A 22,866-nucleotide genomic window follows, 5' to 3' on the forward strand; every position below is an offset into this window, starting at 1 on the left:
AGAAACAAACCCAAGAGCAACAATATATTTTTTACTATTCTCAACTAGACTTATTATCATCTATAAATTTTAACTTTCATTGTATAACCTTTCAGCGTTCAAAAATTTTACGTTTGGGCCAGGAAGGAGCAAATATTTCGGGGCTTTTTTCTTCGCAATTTTCTGCAAACCATCCTTATTTGATAAGTATAAACATATAAATGTTTAGAGTTTTCTCCATGGATAAAAGTTAGCTTAAACACCTGCTTTAAGGGTATATACCTCATGTCCTACCTTTAGGTATATATATATATATATATTTTTTAATTATTTAACTTTTATTTCGCTGATTAAACAATATTACAATTTTTCATATAAAATAAATAACATCGTTTACATAAAAAACGTTTTTAATCTTTTTAATTTATAATATACATATATACTGTTATAATCAGTCAGGGACTCAAAGAAGGTAGGGATGATGCGTTTATCATCACAACCTTTTCATAAAGCCCCTTTAGTCACTCATTAAAATAAAAATAAAAACTTTAATTTTTAAAGTAAAATAAAAATTGAATAAAGCAAAACTCTTTTTTTCTTTCTTTTTTTGTGTAAAATATTGAAAACAAAAAAAAAACAAAAAAAAAAATTAAAACACCTAAGAAGAAGAAAAAAATAAAAAATAAATAAAAAGAAAAAATACAAAAAAATCTGAAAACAAATACTGTAAACTATAATATATATGTCAGGAATTAAGGAGATGCATTTTAGTTTGTTGTTTAAACGATGAAATGCTTTTTAGGTCTTTAATATTTTTATTTTGGAAACGATTCCATATTGATGGACCACGGTTTGTAATTAGAAAACGTGACTGCTGTGATTTAATTTTTCCCAGTTGATATTCTAGTTGATATCACATATAATCAAATTTTACCACATAAGACCCTTTTTAATATAACTTTTAATCTTAAGGTATAACTTCCTACCTTAAGGGTGTACGATATGTGATATACTTTAAAGGTAGAAATTTATACCATTTTTTTTAGCGTGATAAGAAAACACTGACTGCGTTTAACTTAAATAACGGCATCGGTTGCCTCATGTTGCACTTATGTCGGACTTGTTTAACGCTTCCAATTAAGTCAGCTCATATGTCAAAAGTATCATGAAAGTCTTTAAAATGAAATTTTAAGCAAGAATTGATTGTTCAACCTTAATAAAAAGTTAATGAAGTGTCTAACGATTCTTGACCTCTGTTAGTAAAAAGACTTAAAATTTAGTAAGTCTCATATTGTTAGAAGCTTTTCATACATAATCATTAAAAAATTGTAAACTATACATAAAGTTATTACTTTTGTATGGGGTAATATTACTGGGTATAAAGGTCCTATGCTTTCGTATAAATAATTCTAAATAAGATCATGGCTTAAATTTAAACTTTAATTTTCAAAAATATTATGTTAAATGTATTTATTGTTCGAATTAAGTTCATTATAAACTTTTTTTTTTTATATGGTTTAAAGCTGCCTTAAATTTTTCTTTAACTTAGTCATTGCTGCTTTAGGTCTGTTTATTGTAAAGTGCCTAATAAATGACTTCTACTGTTACTTATGAAATGTTAAACTTTGTGCTTTTCTATTCTATACTGATAGGTACTACTGTTAAAAATTCGAAGAAAATATGAACGGTAGGCATAACGTCTGTCCTCAGTACAAAAATACAAATATATTATTGCATAAAGTTTTTAGTTAAACCAACAATTTTTTAAAAATGTTTATAGATCTGTTACCGATACTAGCCAATTTAATGTTTTTATATTTACTTATATATATATATATTATATATTTTATATTTACTGTGTATATATATATATATATATATATATATATATATATATAATATATATATATATATATATATATATATATATATATATATATATATATATACAGTAAATATAAAATGATGATCCTGATGATCCAGCAATGGTAAAACTTCAAGTCGAAGATAAAAGTTAGATAAGTGTTTTTTACTAATTAATTATTGCTCTGTTCTTTAAGAACATTGAGCACTCTATTTGTAAAATATACTAACATAATTTACATATATATATATATATATATATATATATATATATATATATATATATATATATATATATATATATATATAAATATATATATATATATATATATATATGTATGTATATATATTATATATAAATTAGTAGAAAATTACCTATCGAATTTGTTTTAAATTTTACACTGTTTCATCAATAAAGACTCATCAGAAATGATGGGTTGTATATATACTTATGTATGTATGTATGTATGTATATATATATATATATATATATATATATATATATATAATGTATGTATATATATATGTATATAATGTATGTAATGTATGTAAATGTATGTAAATGTATGTAAATGTATGTAAATGTATATATATATATATATATATATATATATATATATATATATATATATATATATATATATATATATATATATATATATATATACAGGAATAGTCAAAAGTTTTGTCTCCCCCACTGGTCTAACAATTTCAACTTTAATACAAAAACAAGTAATGATTTGCAAGAAATACATATTTATTAAACACAACAATACATAAACCAATAAAATAAAAATATAATTCATGCTTAGTACTTAGTATGTCCTCCATTTGCAGCTCGAACAGCCGCAACACGACTCGGCAGAGATTCCGCCAGAGCCTTCAGATAATCACCATCCATCGATTTCCAATTTTTTTGAACACGGCGTACCAGTTCTTCCCTATTTTTTGGCCGTGGTTCATGCAGCACACTGTCTTGAAGTTTTGCCCACAAGTGTTCGATACAGGTCATGTCAGGGCTGTTACCTGGCCACCGACCTTTTGGGATAAAGGCGGCAAAATTTTTACGACAAAATTCCTGGGTCTTCTTCGCAGAATGTGCTGGAGCACCATCTTGCTGAAATAACACATGTTGAGGGCTAAACACAAGTTGGCGACAGTCAGCATCATTACCGGCTTGTTTTCCTACACAAGCTTCTTTATAAACTGGAAGAATATTATTTATGTAATAATCAGCATTGATCGTAACTTTTTCTGGGACAATTATTAATTTTGTCAAACCATACCCTGACATTCCACCGGCAACCATAATTTTAAGTCCATTTTTTGGCTTCTGCGCCGGGATAATTTTAGTTTTGTCGTCAGTGCGAATGTGGACATTTTGTCGGTTCGGAGTCGGGAAAAGTTCGATGGGCGACTTATCCGTCCAAAGAATGTGACTCCTCTTGATACGCCCCAAATGGTTATCGTCCAGATACCCGTTTTTGTCTAACCACTGGCACAGCTTTAAGCGATCGTCTTTATTTTTTGCAGTTAGTAGGGGTTTTATTGGCTGTTTATAAGCAATTTTACCCCACGGTTGTTCGCGAACGAATCTTCGTACAGTTGACTCTGATACGATTTTATTTTTTTCCCGATATCGATGCAACATGTTCAGCTTTCTTGCGCAAGCACCTGGAGATGAACCCCACTTATTTTTTATAGTTTCAGTGATGATTTTTTTTGACGCTGGTGACAAAGCCTTCGGATGACCAGAACGAAACTTGTCGTTAAACTTTGACGATGGTGATTTTGTCCAGTACCGCTGAACCGTTCGTGGATGACACCCCAACACTTTGGCAGTTTGTGTCTTCGTCATGCCGGCTATCTGCAGTTCCGCCATTCTTTTTCTTAAAGCAGGAGCTGTATTTGTGACACCAGCTATTTTTCCCATCTAAAATAATAATACAAAACATAAGTTTTCCAGAATACTTCGCTTGTAATTGAAATTTAATTTTAGGGTGGGGGAGACAAAACTTTTGACATGCATGATGAAAATTTCACCTTTAAAATTTTGAACACTAAACTAAACCCTAACAATCCGTGTTTTCATTTTATAATAATATAGACAAAATACAATCTATTAATCATGCTAAAATAACTACGTTTATTTAATAACAGCACCTTATTAAATATTCTTACCTTCCTGCTTTATAATAAAATCTTCATATATTAAATTAAATAGTTTTTATGTCAAAAACATATTTTTAAAAATAACATCAGTAAACAACAGTATTAAGGTCAAGGTTAGATACTGAAAATAATTATTTATAAATTACAATGCTGACAAGAGATAAAATGTACTTCAAAAAAAGTGCCACTATAGGGAGACAAAACTTTTGAATAACCCTGTATATATATATATATATATATATATATATATATATAAATATATATAAATATATATATATATATATATATATATATATATATATATATATATATATATATATATATATTATATATATATATATATATATAAATGAATAAATGGCTGCTTGGGTAGTACATTTACCAGCTGACTAAATAAAAAGCACTGCTACAGTGACAAGGGTTTGAATTGCGGCAGCAATAATTATTTCATGCTTTGTTTTTTTCTGAAAAAACTATATGGAAAAAAGTATGCAAAAAAAGTTAGCAAATGTATATCTGTATACACGATAGTAGATAGTGGAAACAAAAAAGGAAAAAAAATGTTTTACAAAATATTAGCTAATTATGTAAATCCTACCTGATTCTCTGAATCAAAATCATCCCATGCTGCTTTTTAAATTTTAAACAATAGATTTTCTGCTCCGCAAGTAATAGAGGGTGTATAATTTTTCCAGAAATCTTATATGTACTTCATAGGCATAATGTTGGCTTTTAATAAATAAATTGAATGGTTAAAGACTTTATTTACTGTAAAGACACTTTTTTTTTTTTTTGTATGAATCTGGTTGTATCAAATGTGTACATGGTTAATGAACTCAAAGCTGTACATGGTTAATGAACTCAAAGCTGTCAAATCATCCCTGATTGCTTTTACCAGATTTTTTTAACAAGTTCCAGTATAAATTGCAAGGATTTCGAGCTTGTTGTCCTGCAATATTATTTTAATTTATTAATTTAAACTTAGTTATATTTTCTCTAGATTTAGGAATTATACTGTTAACCATTATAAAATGTTTCCTTTGGCTTAATTCTTTCCCAAAGGCTACATCAAGAGTTTTTATAAGTATATATTATTTGGAAGAAGAACAGTTTCATACTTTTTGGCTTTTTTCTCCAATTCTAGTTCTGGATATGGAAAATCATAATCATCTTCATCAGTCTTGAAACCATTTGGACTAAATTCATTATCTGAAAATTTGATTTAATTTCAAACTTGGATAAACTCCTGTTAGCAGAGAAAAACTACCTTATATCTATTCCACCTATTCTAGCACTCCTCTCTCCTAATTGATCCATCAAAAATGCAAAATAATCAGTCTTGTCTTGATTACTTCTTTTATTATCAGGTGAAATCCCAAATAACCTACTTATGGATTATTTCATTTCAAATGACCCAGAAACTTTTAAAAATGTCATCCTATATCTTAGATTTTGATTTTTTCAGAGATTGATTTTTCACTACCTTTCAGACTAGCTGGAGCTCTAAAACTTTTGGAATTTTATAGTGCCGATGAAAAAGCGTGTTAAAATTGATTTCAAGACAGGGGTCACATTCATCGAGACTACACAAACAGTGAACCTTTGAGAGCTCCAGTTTGTCTGAAAGAAAGTAAAAAATCACAAGATTCCACTACAAAAAGCTGGGTCACTTGCCCCAGTCCACTCCTAATGTCTTGGGGCCCTGAAATCAATTTTAACATGCATGTTCATTGGCACTACAGAAATGCCATTACAAAAATCAATCTCGATATTCGGCTACAAAAAAAGTAGGGACCGTGCCCTGTTATCTATATATAAAGATGATATCTATAAATAAAGAAATCTATATACTTGCAGATCAAAATCCTTATATTTTTTGAAAGATCAATAAATATGCAGAATGATGTGTAATATACTTTTTTTGATATCATTAAGGCCACATGTGTTTCTTGAGCATTAAAAACAGGTATATAAAAAATTGACCAAATTTATTTAAATTGATAATTACAGGTACTTAATCATAATTTTTTACACTTCTGATCATTTCATTTGATTTGTCACTCCAAAAAATAGCTAGTTACAAATTTTTAAGTAAAAAAATGAAATATTTTTTAAGTTATCTGACTTGAAACCTCTAAATAAATGTTGCTATTCTGAGGAGACAAGAAGAGCTTGGCCAATAATTGATAAAAGTAAAGTGGTCATATTTCAGGATCTTCTTGGAGCCAGAGGCTAAAATTTTCAAGGAATTCTTATTTTACTAAGCACTCTCAACTGTATTAAAATCAGCAAAGTCTGAGATATATGGTGACATGACCTGGGTCATTTTATATGGAATTACCCTTATCTTAGTTTAAAACCTTTCCCTTTTTTTAATTTCCTGAAAATTAAAAAAATTACCTTGTCTTGTTTCAACAATTTCCAAGTTTGTCTATCTTGATACTAAAAAAAAAATGTTTCTGGTATATATTACATCACAACTGGTTTTGTTGATTAATTTATTTAATAGCAGATATTAGCTATATTTATTATTTTTTTCTTATTAACATTAATATATAAATAAAAGAAGAATATATACAATATGATACCAGATTATAATTGCAAAACCTGAAATCCTCTGATCTTCTTAGGCGTAATTAACTTGCAGCAAGTGGCTTTGTCATTAGGACAGCTGATCTCAAAGGTTTTTGTCAGTGAACTGTGGATAATCATACTTTCTTTTCTTTTGTATACTTCTCCTTTAAATGCAGAAAATATTCAAAAACCACTTGTTTTTGACCAATTTTTTCTTATCTTTGGTTCCTCAATGAGATATTTTTGGTTCTTCAACGAGACAACTAGTGTTAAATTCTTCTTACTTTTTTCTGAATAAATCTAAAATAAGTAGCTTTAATTAAATGATTATATCATATTTGTAGATTAGATAAATAAATTAGATGCCCAATGGGCACAAGAAGTATTTTAAATGTTTATAAAATGTACTCATGCAATTTAATACATATTTTAGGCAACTTAAACTTGTCTTGTGCCCCTTGGTTAATAGGAAAAGTTTTTATATATATAATTTTTATCAGTGTTGTATCTATTACTTTGGAATTTAGTAATGATTACTTTGGTCATTACTTTTCATTGAAAACAATTATGTATTATAATACATAATACATATAATGTTCTATCATCTATGGCTGTGCCATATAATTAGAATAGGTATTTAATAAAAGTCTGTGTGTATAGACACACAGACTTTTATTAAATACCTATGCTTGTGTGGACTGCTTGTGCTTACCACGAAGCTGAGATCTGCAGTGCAGATTCATGAAGCAAAATATTGAAACTTATAAATTATAATAATTTGAGGTTTTATAACTCAATCTTCCCATTTTGCTTCAGTAATAAAAGTTTTTCAAACAAATTATTGCTCAGTCTGTTTCTCTCCTTTGTCATAATTAATGATTCATTGCTAAAAAGTCTTTCAACTGGAGCACTTGATGGCAGTGTGGTGTTGTATTTAAGAAAAACATGCTTGACTGCTTCATGACGGTGGAGCATGGCCAAAGTACGGTCTAAATCCTGTAGAAGCTGTCATATGACATTATATTTGGTTTGCTAACTTCAGAGAAAAGGAAATCAACTTTATTATTTTCAGTTGGAATGTTCTGACCATCTTTGTCTTTTAGGGACTCTTTAATTTTTTCTTCAAATTTTGTAGCTTGTGCATTCCATAGATGCAAAATAGATTGAAATTTGATGACACTGCAACTCTACCAGGTATTTTAGATGCTTTTGACTTTATGCATAGCTTGCATATTCCAACAACATTGTCTGCTGCTTTAAACATAGCAGGTAGAATAAATTCAAAAAAAGCAAATCTGGCCTTAGTATGCCATGACCCATCTTCTTTATCACAACCATTCGATGAAACTGTCATTGCCATAATATTTATTTACTAAATATATTTAAATACTTTATATAGCTTTAGCTATCACAATGTTAATGTAAACAAAATAGCCTTTGGATCAGGATTATTAATGACGACATGAGGAATATATTAATCAGAATTAGGATTCTAAAAATAGGGGACGAGACAAAAGTAATGGGTAATTTAATATCACCATTACTCATTACTTTCCAAAAAAAGTAATGATTAGATTTTCCATTACTTGCCACAAACCAAGTAATCATTACTTTGCCATTACTTTGAAAAAGGTCATCATTAGTGTAATCATTACTTTTAGTAATCATTACTATGCAACACTGATTTTAATACAAAATCAATTTCAGTTAAAGTTATCAAAAATTTACAAATTTTCATTTTAACTTTTTATATATAATAACACAATTTGATTTTAAGTTATAATAGCAATCATAAAATATATAGACAACTATAGTTAATAGGAAAAGCAGAAAGTATTATAAATTTGTTTCCTTTTATTAAATAAAAAATTATCGACTGTACACAGCTAATTACACAATATATCTTTATTTGTTTATTCTAACTGAGAAAAAAATCTCAAAAAGGTAAATTATTTTGAGGTTTCAAATTTGTTCAAATGGGCTAAAAGTGGGCTTAAAAAAGGGTTTAAAAAGCCCATCAATGCATTTAAGCAACCCATAAAAGTGAATTTAAAAACAAAAAAATTCTACTAATAAAATTGTATTATGCACAGTAGATGCAACTCCATGGTACTATATATCTCATGATTTCAAAGTAGGGCTTTTATTTCAAATATGTTTATGTTTGCAGTTTTGCCATTTTTAAAAAAAACTATTGCAACTTTTTAAAACATTTTCAAACTTTCATCCTCTAAAAGTTTGAATATGTGTATGTATATGTGTATATATATATATATATATATATATATATATATATATATATATATATATATATATATATATATATATATATATATATATATATACATACACATACATATAAATATTAAAAAAAAAAGTATCTAAGTTTTTTATTTTCATTTTTTAGACAGTTTTAGTTACTCTTAATTTTTGTTTTGACTAAAAAAGTACTTTAAAATTTAAGTAACAAGCAGAATAGTTGAAAGATTTCTACGTCAAAATTTTTTTGCAGACCTGATGCCAACCTCTATTAGTTTAAGGTTAGCAGTTTATTGCTGACTTCATTAATGATGATGTTGGAAGCTATAAGTTCTGACCAAGATTACAGTGATGATGCAGTTGGGAAGTTTATAATGATATTCAAGCTGTTCATACAGTTAGGATAGATTCTATTAATAAGATAATAATAAGAAAAATGGTTGAAAAATTTTGTAGATCACCAGTAAGCAATGATGACAAACTTCAACCAAATATATTTGAAAATGTTTTTTTATAGATGCAAATAGGTGTTAAAATAGCTCTGATTGATATGAATATTGATTTTCCTTAATCTAAAAAATGAGCTTGATGAAATTATTGAACTTTTTTAAAACTAAAAACTATGAAATTTTTTTTGATGTTTTTATTTTAATGATGTTAAATATATATATATATATGAAAATTAAACATAAAAATCTTCTTTTTTTTTAAGAAAATGTCTGTTCTAGTTGAAACAACATTGGGAGATTTGGTATTTGATCTTTACACTGAAGAAAGGCCAAGATGTAAGTTCTTTTAAATTTTGATTTGAATGAATATAAATTCATTCAAATCAAAATATTATATCAAAATATTATTATAATTTAAAGTTCTGGTACAAATGGTAACAAATATCAATTATAAAAGTATTATTTGTACTAAATAATGATTCCAAATAAAAATTGAATAATTCTAAAAAAAATAGAGAAGCAACAACAAATGTCGATTTTGATTCAATATATGGTTTCCAGGAGATGGTTTGTCATTTTTGAATAAAGTCATTTTTTAATATGATAAAAATAGAATAATTCCAATGAATTTTAATATAAAGTACAAAATAATATAAAGTTTAAAAAAAAAACTATAAAATAAAATTTTTAGATTTTTATTGAATTATTTTTAAAGTTAGCTTTTTAATCTAATTGGAAATCATTTATTTGCATTTTATGATTGTTTATATTCATTTAAGAAAATGAAAAAATAATTAAATAAGGAGGTCAATTTCTTTTCTCTTATAATCAATATTTTATCTAATTTTAGCATGCATGAATTTCTTGAAGCTATGCAAAATTAAGTACTATAATTTCTGTTGTTTTCATTCTGTTCGGGTAAGTTTGAAAAAATGTTTTTTTTGGTTATACTAAAGCATATTATTAATTTGGTATAAATACATTTTAGAATAGTTATATAAATAAAAGTAGTTTAAATTTTAACTTTCTTTCTTTACAAATACCACCATGGTTTTTACTGCATTTCTCAATCTCTTACTCAGATAGTTAACTTTGTGACTCATTTTCCTGACAACCCTAATCATTTACCTTCACTCCTTGATTTATGTCTTGTCTCTGATCCTAGCTTGTGTTGTGTTGTGTTTCTCCTTTTTCTCCCTTATGTGGTTCTGGCCATGCAATGATCTCTTAAAATATTTCATCTTGTACTAAATCTTGCATCTTTTCTCAGAAGTTAGGCTCTAGAGACTTTTGGAAAAACTTCAACAGTGTCATTAACAAGGATAGGTCTAACATTCCATATCTCATTTAATTTCTTCTACAGCTTGTGGTCCAGACAATATTCCTGTCTTATAAAATTGTTCTTCAGAACTCTCTTCAGTTCTCTCTAAACTATTTCATAAGTGGTTGACTAAGTTTTGTTTTCCTGCTTGCTGGAAAATAGCAACTGTTGTTCCGATTTTCAAAAACTCTAGAGAACATTCTGAGCCCTCCAATTATTGTCGGATCAGTCTTCTTTCTGTTAACGCAAGGTCTTTTAATCTTTGATCAACAAATTTCTCACATCCTATCTTGAGTCAAATTACTTACTGTCAGACAATCATTATGTTTTTCAATCCTCTAGCTCTACTGCTGATTTGCTAACTGCTGTGACTAAAAGATTTTATTGTGCATTAGATGGAGGCGGTGAGGCTAGGGCTATTGCTCTTGACATATTTAAAGCTTTCAACAAAGTTTGGCATGCTGGTATTCTCTATCTAAAGTAGGTCTATTTGCTGACTCAACATTATACCTCTGTCTTAACATATAGTCTTCTCTTTTCGAACGCTTAGAACATACAGCCAACATTAGCCAACGCTTAGAACATACAGCCAATGCTTAGAAAATACAGCCAACAACAATTTGATCTCACTTCTGTAACAGATTGAGGCTGGCAGTGGCTTGTAAATTTTAACTTTAACAAAACTCAGTTATTTACTGCAAACAACTATTGCAATATGGCCAACATTCCTATGTTAATAAATGGCAACCCTCTTACTGGGTTTACTTTTTTACATCTTTTTTGATTCATGGAAACCATGTATACAATTGATTGCTAAATTAGCATCGGCTAATGTGGCTTCTCTTTATCGTGCTGGCCAATTTTTTACTCCTGATTCCATTCTCTACCTCTACAGATCTCTTATTTGTCCTTGTATGGACTACTGTTGTCATATTTGGGCTGGTTCTTCTAGTGATGCTCTTTCTCTTTTAGACAAGGTCCAAAAACACATTTTTAATGGTGTTGGAGCTGCTCTATCTGCTAAGCTTGAGCCTCTTTCTTAACTGTTTCTGTCAACTGCTTCCTTGCTCTATAACTCTATTCTTTTTTTCCCCTAGTAACTCCCAACTTAATAGTGGTTGCTTGCAGCCTTGTTGGGAGTGAATTAGAAATTATAAAAAATATGTTTCACACATAACTATGGTATTTATTCTATGCATTTTAAAAATAACAGTGCAGTTTTTGTTTTGGTGCAAACCAAAATAAAACACACACACATGATATGTATTCAGTTGTATTAATACAATATTTTTAGAGAAACTTCATTGCTCAAAGTGGTGATCCAACAGAAACAGGCAGAGGGGGTGTTTCTGTGTACTCGTAAGTAAAAAGAAAAATAATTTGAATATACTTCTAAAATAAATTTTACTTTTACATTTTATATATTTTAAAGGTTGATCAAATGTGATCAAAAATATAGTTAAACTGTTAGCTCAAGTTAAACTTTTGTTTAAAGCGTTCAGGCTAAGTTAAAAATATCACAGTAGATTAGGGAAAAATATCACAGTAAATTGAGGGAAAAATATCACAGTAAATTGAGGGAAAAATATCACAGTAAATTAAGGGAACAAAAGATGTAAAATGAGTATTTTTATACTCAGAAAAATAATGAATTTTTTCCTTTTTTTAAATTTTGAACTTTAGAAGAATAATTATTTTTTTCCTTTTTTTAAATTTTGAGCTTTAGAAGAATAATAAATTATTTTTTTCCGCATTGAAATTGTTATGTTGAGCTTTAGATTTTTTCTGATACTTATATACGGTATGATTTACTTTAGAATGACCATTAGTGACACTTTATGACCATTAATGACACTTTAGAATGACCATTAGCTATAAATCAAAAAACATTTTTAATTAATACCTTATTTGTACCATTTTACTATTTAATATATCTTCTTTTTTGATTTAAATATATTTTTATGATTATTATAAATAACCAGATTTGTCTATGGTGACCAAGCCAAATATTTTGAGTTAGAGTTAAAACCAAGAATTAAGCATCGAACAAAAGGAACTATTTCATTTGTCAACAATGGAAATGACATGCACGGTTCTCAAGTAATTGTTTTACTTTTTTAAATATACTTGTAGATTTTTTTCGCTTTAAAATAAAATATTTGGTAAATAAACTTTATTGTTTTGCTTCTTTCTATTTATTAACTTCTTTTTTTTTAGTATATAATAAATATATAAATCAAAAATAATATAAATCAAAAATAAAAATCATCTTGTAACAATAAAATTAATAATAAATGATAAAAAATAACAAAAATCTTATTGTGCTCATTCCGTGAGAAAAAAGGCAAAATGATTTTTTTTTCCATATATTTTATAAACTTACTAATAGTTAATTTTTCTTTTAATATATAATTCTGGTTTTCTCAATGTTAGACATTTTCTTCTAATAGACCTTTTCACAGTTCCGATATAAAATTTATGCGCGCGCAGAAATGGAAGTAATAACATAAACAAACATTGTTTCAACGGTTAAGTCATAGAGGTCTATAATGGAAAACAATGTAAATACTGAACCTATACCCTATACATGCGCTGTCTTTGATTGTAAAAATAACAAATACAATCTTGAAATGTGGAAAGACAATTTATGCATGGATACATAATGTTAAATGAAGCTCTAACTTGTGCAACTGCAAACTACGATATGAGTAAGCATTGTTATGCATTATCTACACACACACACACACACACACACACACACACACACACACACACACACACACACACACACACACACACACACACACACACACACACACACACACACACACACACACCTCACACACACACACACACACACACACACCTCACACACACATACATACACACACACACGCACATTCACATGTGTGTGTATATATATATATATATATATATATATATATATATATATATATATATATATATATATATATATATATATATATATATATATGTATATATATATATATATATATATTGTTTTTAGGAAATCTTGAATGAATGATTTTATATATATATATTATTATTATAAAATTACTTATTTTTATGGAACATTCACAACATGTATAATAGTGATATTTAGAGACGACTAGACTCATCATCAGACTATAAAAATATATACTATAAAGTTTATATACTAAATAAACTCTAAAGAAGTAATTATAATAATAATAATAATAACAATAATGTATATATATATATATATATATATATATATATATATATATATATATATATATATATATATATATATATATATATATATATATATATATATATATATATATAGTTCAGTCTGCAAGTACCACACCCTTTTCAAACAATGATCCGTCAGATTATGTTGAATTTAATGTTCACTGTTGTTCTATAATAGAGCATCAAAAATTAAAAAATCAAATCGATAGCTTAAAAAATGAACTTCAGCATGAAATTGAAAAAAATAATAATTTATATAAAAAATTAACAACAACCACATCAGTTGAAGAAACCAGACAAAATTGTAAGTAAATATAATGCAAACAAATCATGTTATTGCAATATACTCGTATACAAACATTTATTAAAGAATGATAGATCTTGTGACTTTTATACTGGCCTTACGTCTGTTAGTGTGTTTCAAGAGTTACATAGTGCAATATCACCATTAATTAAAAGAAGATGGAGGGGTGTTAAAAAATACATCTACTGCTGTTTTTCGAAATTTAAAAAAAAACCTAAACTATTTGGACCGTAATGAAAATTATGCAGCGAAGATGAATTTTTATTAATGCTTATGAAGCTAAGACTTGGATTACTAACAACTGATCTTGCTGACAGGTTTAATATATCTTTAGGATTAGCAGGTGCAATCTTTTCTACATGGGTAAAAGCTTCTAGCTCACTTTTAAAGCATCTGGTTTTTGCTCCAAGTAAAAATGTTTTAACATAAACAATTTCAAACAGATTTTAGAAATTAAGTTATTCAGACTTGCACTCAATTTTAAATGGAACAGAGTTTTTTATCGAAGCACCCAAAAATTTAGAGTTACAAAAACTAACTTGAAGTGAATATAAACACCACAACGCTATAAAAACATCAATATCTGTAGCTCCAAATTCATCAATACTTATTGTTTCTAAAGCTTACGGAGGATCAATTTCAGATAAAGAAAATACAAATCGCAGAAACTATTTAGATTGCATTCCAAAATGTTTTTGTATAATGTACAGTGTTGCATGGTCTTAACCAAATGGTTTAAACCATTGGTTTAAACCATAATTTAAACCAATTAAAAAAATGTTGGTTTAAACCAAATTTTTTAAAAAAGATTTGAAAGTCTTTCAAATCTTTTTTAAAAATCTTTTTTAAAAAAAATCATCTTTTTTTTTTTTCAAATCTTTTAAAAAAAAAAGTTTTTTAAAAAAGATTTGAACTTACAACAGGAAACTAAAAGAGATTTATGTTCACAAATAAAACTAATCTTCAATATAGATGATTTTTTTTGAATCCATGATTTTTGTTTTTGTTTTTTCATAGAATAGAGTCCTCAGTGTTATTATAGAACAGAGCAGTAATAAATTATTAATAACACTTATTTATCTGTTTTCTTCTACAGGCTGTTTCTCTTTCAATAGGTTCATCAGGAAGCATTGCTTTCTGATGAACTTATTTCATCAGGAAGTTTTCTTTATGATATATATATATATATATATATATATATATATATATATATATATATATATATATATATATATATATATATATGTATATATATATATATAAATATATATATATCTATATATATGCGTATATATGTATATATATATGTATATATATATATATATGTGTGTATATATATATATGTGTGTGTGTATATATATCTATATATCTATATATACATATATATATATATATATATATATATATATATATATATATATATATATATATATATATATATATATAGATATATATATATATATATATATGTATATATATATATATATATATATATATATATATATATAGATTTAGATTTCTATGTTTAGTAAAAGTATAAGTAGTTCTAAGATAATTTATTGATACCACAAAAATGTCTCAAAAAACTGGGCGCAAATGTGACATGATTTGGTTAAAATATACACAAGTGACTGTTCCAGAAAGAAAGAGGTGTAGAGCAGTTTGTAATGCATGTAGAAAAGAAATGAAAGGTCAAATTCAAAGGGTGCATGAACATATAAAAAAGTGCAAGCAATCCCAACCCCATGAAATAAAGGAGTCAATGGCAGATCAACAACTTCTTGAAGGTAATTAAATGACTGCATTGTCATTTTAATTTTTATACTTTCCCTAAATTGTAAACATATATATTTAAATTACTATCATGTATAGACATATTAACTTAGAACAATTCAATAAACTGCAATTTCATTTTAAAGGCAACTCACCATAAACATCACAACAACAATTGAAAAAATCTCAGCCCAATTCAACATCAGCTGATAAGTATTTGAAAATTGATAAGTTTTTCACACAAACAAGCCTCAAAGAGAAAGGTTTATTTGATCTGCAACTTGGTAGATTTATATACAGTACAAACTCTAGCTTCAGAACAGTTGAACACAAAGAATTTTAAAAATTTATCAATATGCTTCATCCAGGATACACTCTACCTAATAGAACTCAAATTGGAGGATAAATATTAGATAGGGTTACACAGAAGAAATTGAAAAATGTAATGTATTGAATGGGAAAATTGTAGCCATGTCTTTAGATGGCTGGAGTAATGTACATAGTGAACCTATAGTTTGTATCTCTAATTACAGATAAAATTAACATTTTAGTAAAAACAATCAGCACTTCTGGTCATTCACATACTGGTGAATATCTTACACAATTAGCATGAGAAGCAATAGATTCTGTAAGACGTAAATTTGGATGCACAGTAAAAAGCTTTGTGACTGACAATGCAGCTAATATGAAATCAATGAGATAAGTACTGTCATCTGAAAGAGATATTATCATAAATTATGGGTGTGCTGCTAATATGCTGAATCTTTTAGCAAACGATCTTAACATTGAAAATGTGAGCAAGCATGTTACACAAATAATAAAGTATATAAGAAATAATCATCAAGCTGGAGCAATTTATGGATTAAGCGGAGGAACAAAATTGCCACTTCCTACTGAAACTTGCTGGAATTCTGTACGTCATTCACTTGAAAAATATGTCAACAACTGGAGCATCATTTTCACAATGTTTGAAAAAAATAAAGACTTAGATCCTATGATTGGTAAAAAAGTAAGTGATATACAGATAAAGCGAAACACAGAAGATTTATTAAAAATATTAAAACCAACTGCAGTAGCTCTAGATAAGTTGCAAAGAGATCAAACAAAAATAAATGACACTGTTGAAATTTTTAAAGATTTGATGAACAGTTTATCATTTTTATCAAACCGGAAAAAAAAAAAAAAAATTGAATCTAGTTACCTTCAGACTATCGGTGATGCTCATTTCCTGGCAAATACACTAGATCCTAGACATTTTGGATCTAATCTTTCTGAAAATGAAAATGAAGCTGTCATGAATTTCGCAGATAAAGAGTTCAAGAATTTGTTACCAATAATATTCAAATTCAAAGCCAAATTTGCTCAATTCGATAAAAGTTATTTGTATAGTGAATCTGTTTTAAAAAATGTATCATCAATAGAATGGTGAAAATCTCTAAAAATTTTGGATTGTAACATAGTGGATATTGAAGGTTTATTAAATGCGCCAGCTTCTAGTGCTGGAATCGAAATAATTTTTTCAACTTTTGGCTATGTTCATTCTAAGTTAAGAAACCAATTGGGGGTAGAAAAAGCAGCAAAACTTGTATTTATATATAGAACATTAAATAATGATGTATTGAGTAATTTGATGAAATATAACAGTAATATTGATATAATTGATATAATTAATATTAAAAGAATATAGTTTACTCAAATAAAATGCGTTATGCTTTTTTTTAATTTAAAAGGATAACTAAATACAGCATTTTTTAATAAAAACTTGATTTAAACCAAAAAAACCATGGTTTTTTTGTTTTTTTTTAAAAAAACCTATGATTTTTGGTTTTTTTAAAAAAAAGTGGTTTTTTTGCAACCCTGATAATGTATGATATAGGCTTTAATATTAATACTGAATGTTCTAAATGTTTCATCTACTACATAGTTCCCCTTGGTTGAAAAAGTGCAGCTCAAATGACTACAGAAGAAGTAAAGAATACAAAGGAAATCACTAATTTAAGGATATTGGTCGAACAAGTTATTAGAAGAATCAAGACATTTCAAAATTTAGCAACAGAGTTTTCGCTTACAATGTTGAAACTATTTGATGATATTATTATTATTTGCTCAGCTTTGAATAACCTAAGAAAACCAATATGTTTGGACCAACTTTAAATTAATCATCATAACAAAACTGTTTTTACATCGATAGGTTATATATATATATATATATATATATATATATATATATATATATATATATATATATATATATATATATATATATATATATATATATATATATATATATATATATATATATATATATATATATATATGTATATATATATTATGTCTCTCTCTCTCTGTCTCTCTCTCTGTCTCTCTCCCTCTCTCCCCCTCTCTCTCTATATATATATATATATATATATATATATATATATATATATATATATATATATACATACATATATATATATATATATATATATATATATATATATATATATATATATATATATATATATATATATATATATATATATATATATATATATATATATATATATATATATATATATATATAAAGAGAGAGAGAGAGATTTTACCTGTAAACTAATGTTTCACCATCATTATTTTTATTTCTCACAAAAAGATATTTTTTTAAAGATATTTCACTCCACATTCGAAATTCTGCTAGATTCATAGAGCTTTTTGTTTCCATTTAGTAAAATAATAATATATCTCTATAAAAAACATATATATATTGCTTTTATCACTTTATCGCTTTTAGACATCAAATAAAATACTAGGTTCAATGATAGTTTTGCTTTTTAAATCTCGAACAAATCGTTAAAATAATGTTTGTTTACGTTTTTACTTCCATTTCTGCGCGCGTATAAATTTTATATCGGAACTGTGAAAAGGTCTATTTATTTTTTTGCTTTACGCCAATTGTATCATTAAATAAACATTTTAAATATTGTATTTTATTTTTTTATAAACATTTTAAATATTTTACAATACAAAAATGTAGTAACAAAAATAAAAAAAAAATAAAATAATAATTTTAATTTATATAAAATGTTTTATAATACATATATAGTAACAAAAGCAAAATATTTTCATCAATATTAATATTATAAGCAAAATATATTTATCAATATTAATATGAAAAGCAAAATATTTTTATCAATGTTTTACTTATGTTACTATAATATATTACAGTTATATTTTAAGTCAAGTACCAGAAATTTGTGTAGTTGCTGTTGTTATTATTTTTTATTATTTAGTTGTTATATTTTTTCATTTGCATCTTAGTAAATGATATTGTCAATACATAGTAACCAATACATTAGATTGGCAAAACCAATGTTGCTTTGTCAACATAAATAGTAACTTTTTCTAAGTTAAACCTGTTAATGCCTTGTGTTTTGTACATATATGCATAAATGATATGCTAAATTCTTAAACTGTTTTAATTGTGTGTCATTATGTGTTTGGTTTTTCCAAATGGATTCAGATATAACTTTAAAAATTTTATAAACTGTATAATGTGAATGTAGTTTTTTTTTTTTTTTTAAATTTTTATCGCTAGAAGTGAGCTTTATATGTATGAATAAGTAAAAATTTATAAAATTTTATAACTTTTTTAAGTGGGTGCCAAGTATTTAGCATATATTAAAACCTGATACTGTAGAAGCAAACCATGTTGAAAACTATTCCACCTTTTTTGAAAAATAAAAAGTAAAATTTCTACTTTTTCTAAAGAGTTTGTCAGTAAATATTTACCATTTTTTTGTTTAATTTTTGAAAACTTACTTTTTAATGTAATTTCATACTTAAGAATCAATTGATCACATCAATGTTTTAAAATTCTCTCCCATCTTTATGTTTTTCTGACTCATAGAGTTTACAGTTTTTGACTCATAAAGTTTACAGTTTTTGACTCATAGAGTTTACAGTTCTTTTTCTTTTCAGCTCACTTTTTTATTTTTTGTTAAATGTAATTAGTGGTTGCATGCATTGATAATTGATCCAAATTGATAAAGATTCATCTTTATTTATCTCCATCATTTTTATATTAGTTATTTGGAAAAATACTTTTGCAAACAATTGCATGCAACCTTTTTTTTCAATGCAGTTACACTTGTCTGTACAAGCTTTTTATTTTCAATGCTAAAAAAAAGTTTGATCAAGTTTGTTCTTTAATAGAAACCAAAATCTTTTAAGTTGCAAAAACTGCTAACAGAAATTTGTTTTGTTTTGGTTTTGTTTCTGTTATGTTTTCATTATTGTCAATTATTTAACATTTTAAATGTTGAATTTTTAAGTATTTTTTGTTTTATTTTTTGTTTTATTTGTTGTTTTATTTTTTGTTGTTTTTTGTTATTTATTTTTTGTTTAATTTTTGTTGTTTATTTTTTGTTGTTTTTTGTTATTTATTTTTTGTTTAATTTTTGTTGTTTATTTTTTGTTGTTTTTTGTTATTTATTTTTTGTTTAATTTTTGTTGTTTATTTTTTGTTGTTTTTTGTTATTTATTTTTTAAACTTAAAACATAGACTTTTTTGTATTTTTTGCAATTTTTTTAATGTTTGTCAACATTTTTATATAAAGTGAGTGTTGGCTTTGTCTTTCACAAAGTCATGACTTTCTAGTCTGCCTTTTCTAGTTAGACAGTTATGGATATGGTAATCAAATAAAAACACTTGAGCACAAAATGATCGATTTATAAAAAAATAATTACTATTGGTTTATTTATTTAGTACTCTAATCCAGTGAAACTCCCAAATGTTATAAATAATCTTAATGCTCTAAATTTTTTATTTTTGTTTTAGTTGTTGATATTGCTGTTGTTTTGATTTTTTGTTTTTCCTTCTTTAACAAATTATAAGCATATTAATGCATTTATATGCATTATATTTATATTAGTAATTCAAATTTAAGGATATTAATTCATTCATATGCATTATATTTATATTAGTAATTCAAATTTAAGGATATTAAAGCCTTTCATAAAAGATTAAACTTTTTAATTTATTATTTTTTTAAATATAAAAAATTTTGCTAATTTGTTTTCATATTTCATTAAAGTATTATTTATCAAAACAGCAACTAATTTTTTTTATTTATAAATTTTTAGGATATTTTTTTTTTAAGATTTTATAACAATAGGAATTTTTAAAATAGATATTTTTAAAAATTTAGTTTTTTATTACTCTCGGTGATGGCTTGGATTTTTTGGATGGAAAACATACAGTGTTTGGTCAACTGGCAGAAGGATTTGATGTCCTTGAAAAATTAAATGAGGTCATATGTGATGATAGTCATAAACCATTTCAAGATGTCAGGTAGTAATAATAAAAAAGATTTTAAATAAAAACAATTATTTTTTACTAATATTTTAAAAAACCTAATTTTGACCTAAAACAATTTATTTTATTTTGCAATTAAAAAATTTTAATTCAAAAAGAAACAAATAAATTTAAAAAACCATAAATTTTATAAAATTATTTATTCCCTCTACTGCTACTTAACTGCATATCCAAGTATTCTGAAACCATCCCACTCTTTTGAAACCATCCCACTCTTTTCAAACCATCTTACTATTTCAAAACCATCCTACTGTTTTGAAACCATCCAATTACTTTGAAATCATCTAACAATTTTGAAACCATCCAATTAAAATGTATAAGAATATTAATCATCTTGACTTTAGAAAATAAAACTAAAAATGATAAAAAACTCTTTTATTTGCAGGAGCCAAACTTTTTAATCAAATTTTAATGTCAGACATTTGTATAAATTGGAAATTAATTTGGAATAATCTGAAACTTAATGTATTATTCTAATTTTTAAATGAATTTACCCACAACAAAGCTGCAAGCAACCGCTTATTAAGTTAGAAGTTAACAACAGGGCTGCAAGCAAACTTTAATTTAACAATTAAGAAAGAAGAGTTAAAGAGTAAGAAAATGATAGAATCAGAAGAATTAGAAATTTTAAATTTTCAATTGAGTCAAGTACACATACAAGAGGAAAAAAACTGGATAAAGTAAGAGTTTTTTTAATACAAAGAAACAGTTTCAATAAAAAGATAAAACTTTGCTAAATGACAAGTCATGTAAGATTGAGTTTTGACTGATAGAACATGAAATGAAAGCTTGCTTGAGCAGTGACCTAGGTAGTTCTTGTAGAAAAGAGAAGCGGAAACAATTTTACAACTAATGGATTGTGGCTCAGGCTTGGTAGCTAGAGATATGGCTTCCCTGAAAGGAAACCATATACACAAAAAATAATCTGTGAATAATAATGAAAGTTTTGTCATTCATCAATATATTATTATCAACAATGTTTCAATGATTTTTACCAGTAAGCAATTGAGTTTTATTAGGTTAAAATTCACCACCCAATGCAAGCCCCACAGCAAACCCTCCACCCAAGCGGCCACAAAAGAGAGAGAGATTGACTGTTCAACAAGATAAAAATATGGTGACGTTGTGTCAAGACTAGAGTGTTAAGTTGTTTCATCAGTATGTATGAAAAAACAACACAGGGACAAGGGTGGAGCCTTGTGCTACCCTAGAAGTTACTGGAAATGAAAGAAAATGTTGACCATTATAGACAACTTTAATACTGTTAGAAATTAATGATTAAATAATTTAAAAAATTACATAATATTAGAATAATAAAGAATATTTCCATAAACGCCACATGAAGTGGTCTTATGAGGAAGAACTACCGGTCTTCTGCATAATTTTTTGAAAATCTTTCATATATCAAGAGCAATAGTCCTTGCCTTACTGCTTCTAATGCACAATAGAAGGTTTCTGTTATAAGCAATAGAAGGTTTCTGTTGTAATGGTTGTCACATCAGTAAAATGAGAGGAATCGATTACAGAGAGATTTAAGATAAGATTTATTTAAAAATAAATTTGAGCCATCAACATTTTT

General features: G+C 26.3%; 1 protein-coding gene across 1 annotated transcript in view; it reads left to right on the top strand.

Annotated features, from left to right (window-relative positions):
* The first annotated feature begins 1,039 nt into the window (after positions 1 to 1,039).
* LOC100200683 (peptidyl-prolyl cis-trans isomerase sig-7) overlaps positions 1,040 to 22,866 on the top strand; it is a 51,600-nt gene continuing 29,773 nt past the window's right edge. The window contains exons 1-6 of the mRNA XM_065794051.1: positions 1,040 to 1,258; positions 9,560 to 9,632; positions 10,147 to 10,214; positions 11,912 to 11,976; positions 12,600 to 12,717; positions 21,121 to 21,263. Of these exons, the coding sequence (XP_065650123.1) occupies positions 9,563 to 9,632; positions 10,147 to 10,214; positions 11,912 to 11,976; positions 12,600 to 12,717; positions 21,121 to 21,263 (464 nt within the window). The 5' untranslated portion in view covers positions 1,040 to 1,258; positions 9,560 to 9,562. The remainder of the gene's footprint in view (positions 1,259 to 9,559; positions 9,633 to 10,146; positions 10,215 to 11,911; positions 11,977 to 12,599; positions 12,718 to 21,120; positions 21,264 to 22,866) is intronic.

The sequence above is a fragment of the Hydra vulgaris genome, chromosome 03, assembly GCF_038396675.1.
Source record: "Hydra vulgaris chromosome 03, alternate assembly HydraT2T_AEP".
Classification (NCBI taxonomy): Eukaryota; Metazoa; Cnidaria; class Hydrozoa; order Anthoathecata; family Hydridae; genus Hydra; species Hydra vulgaris.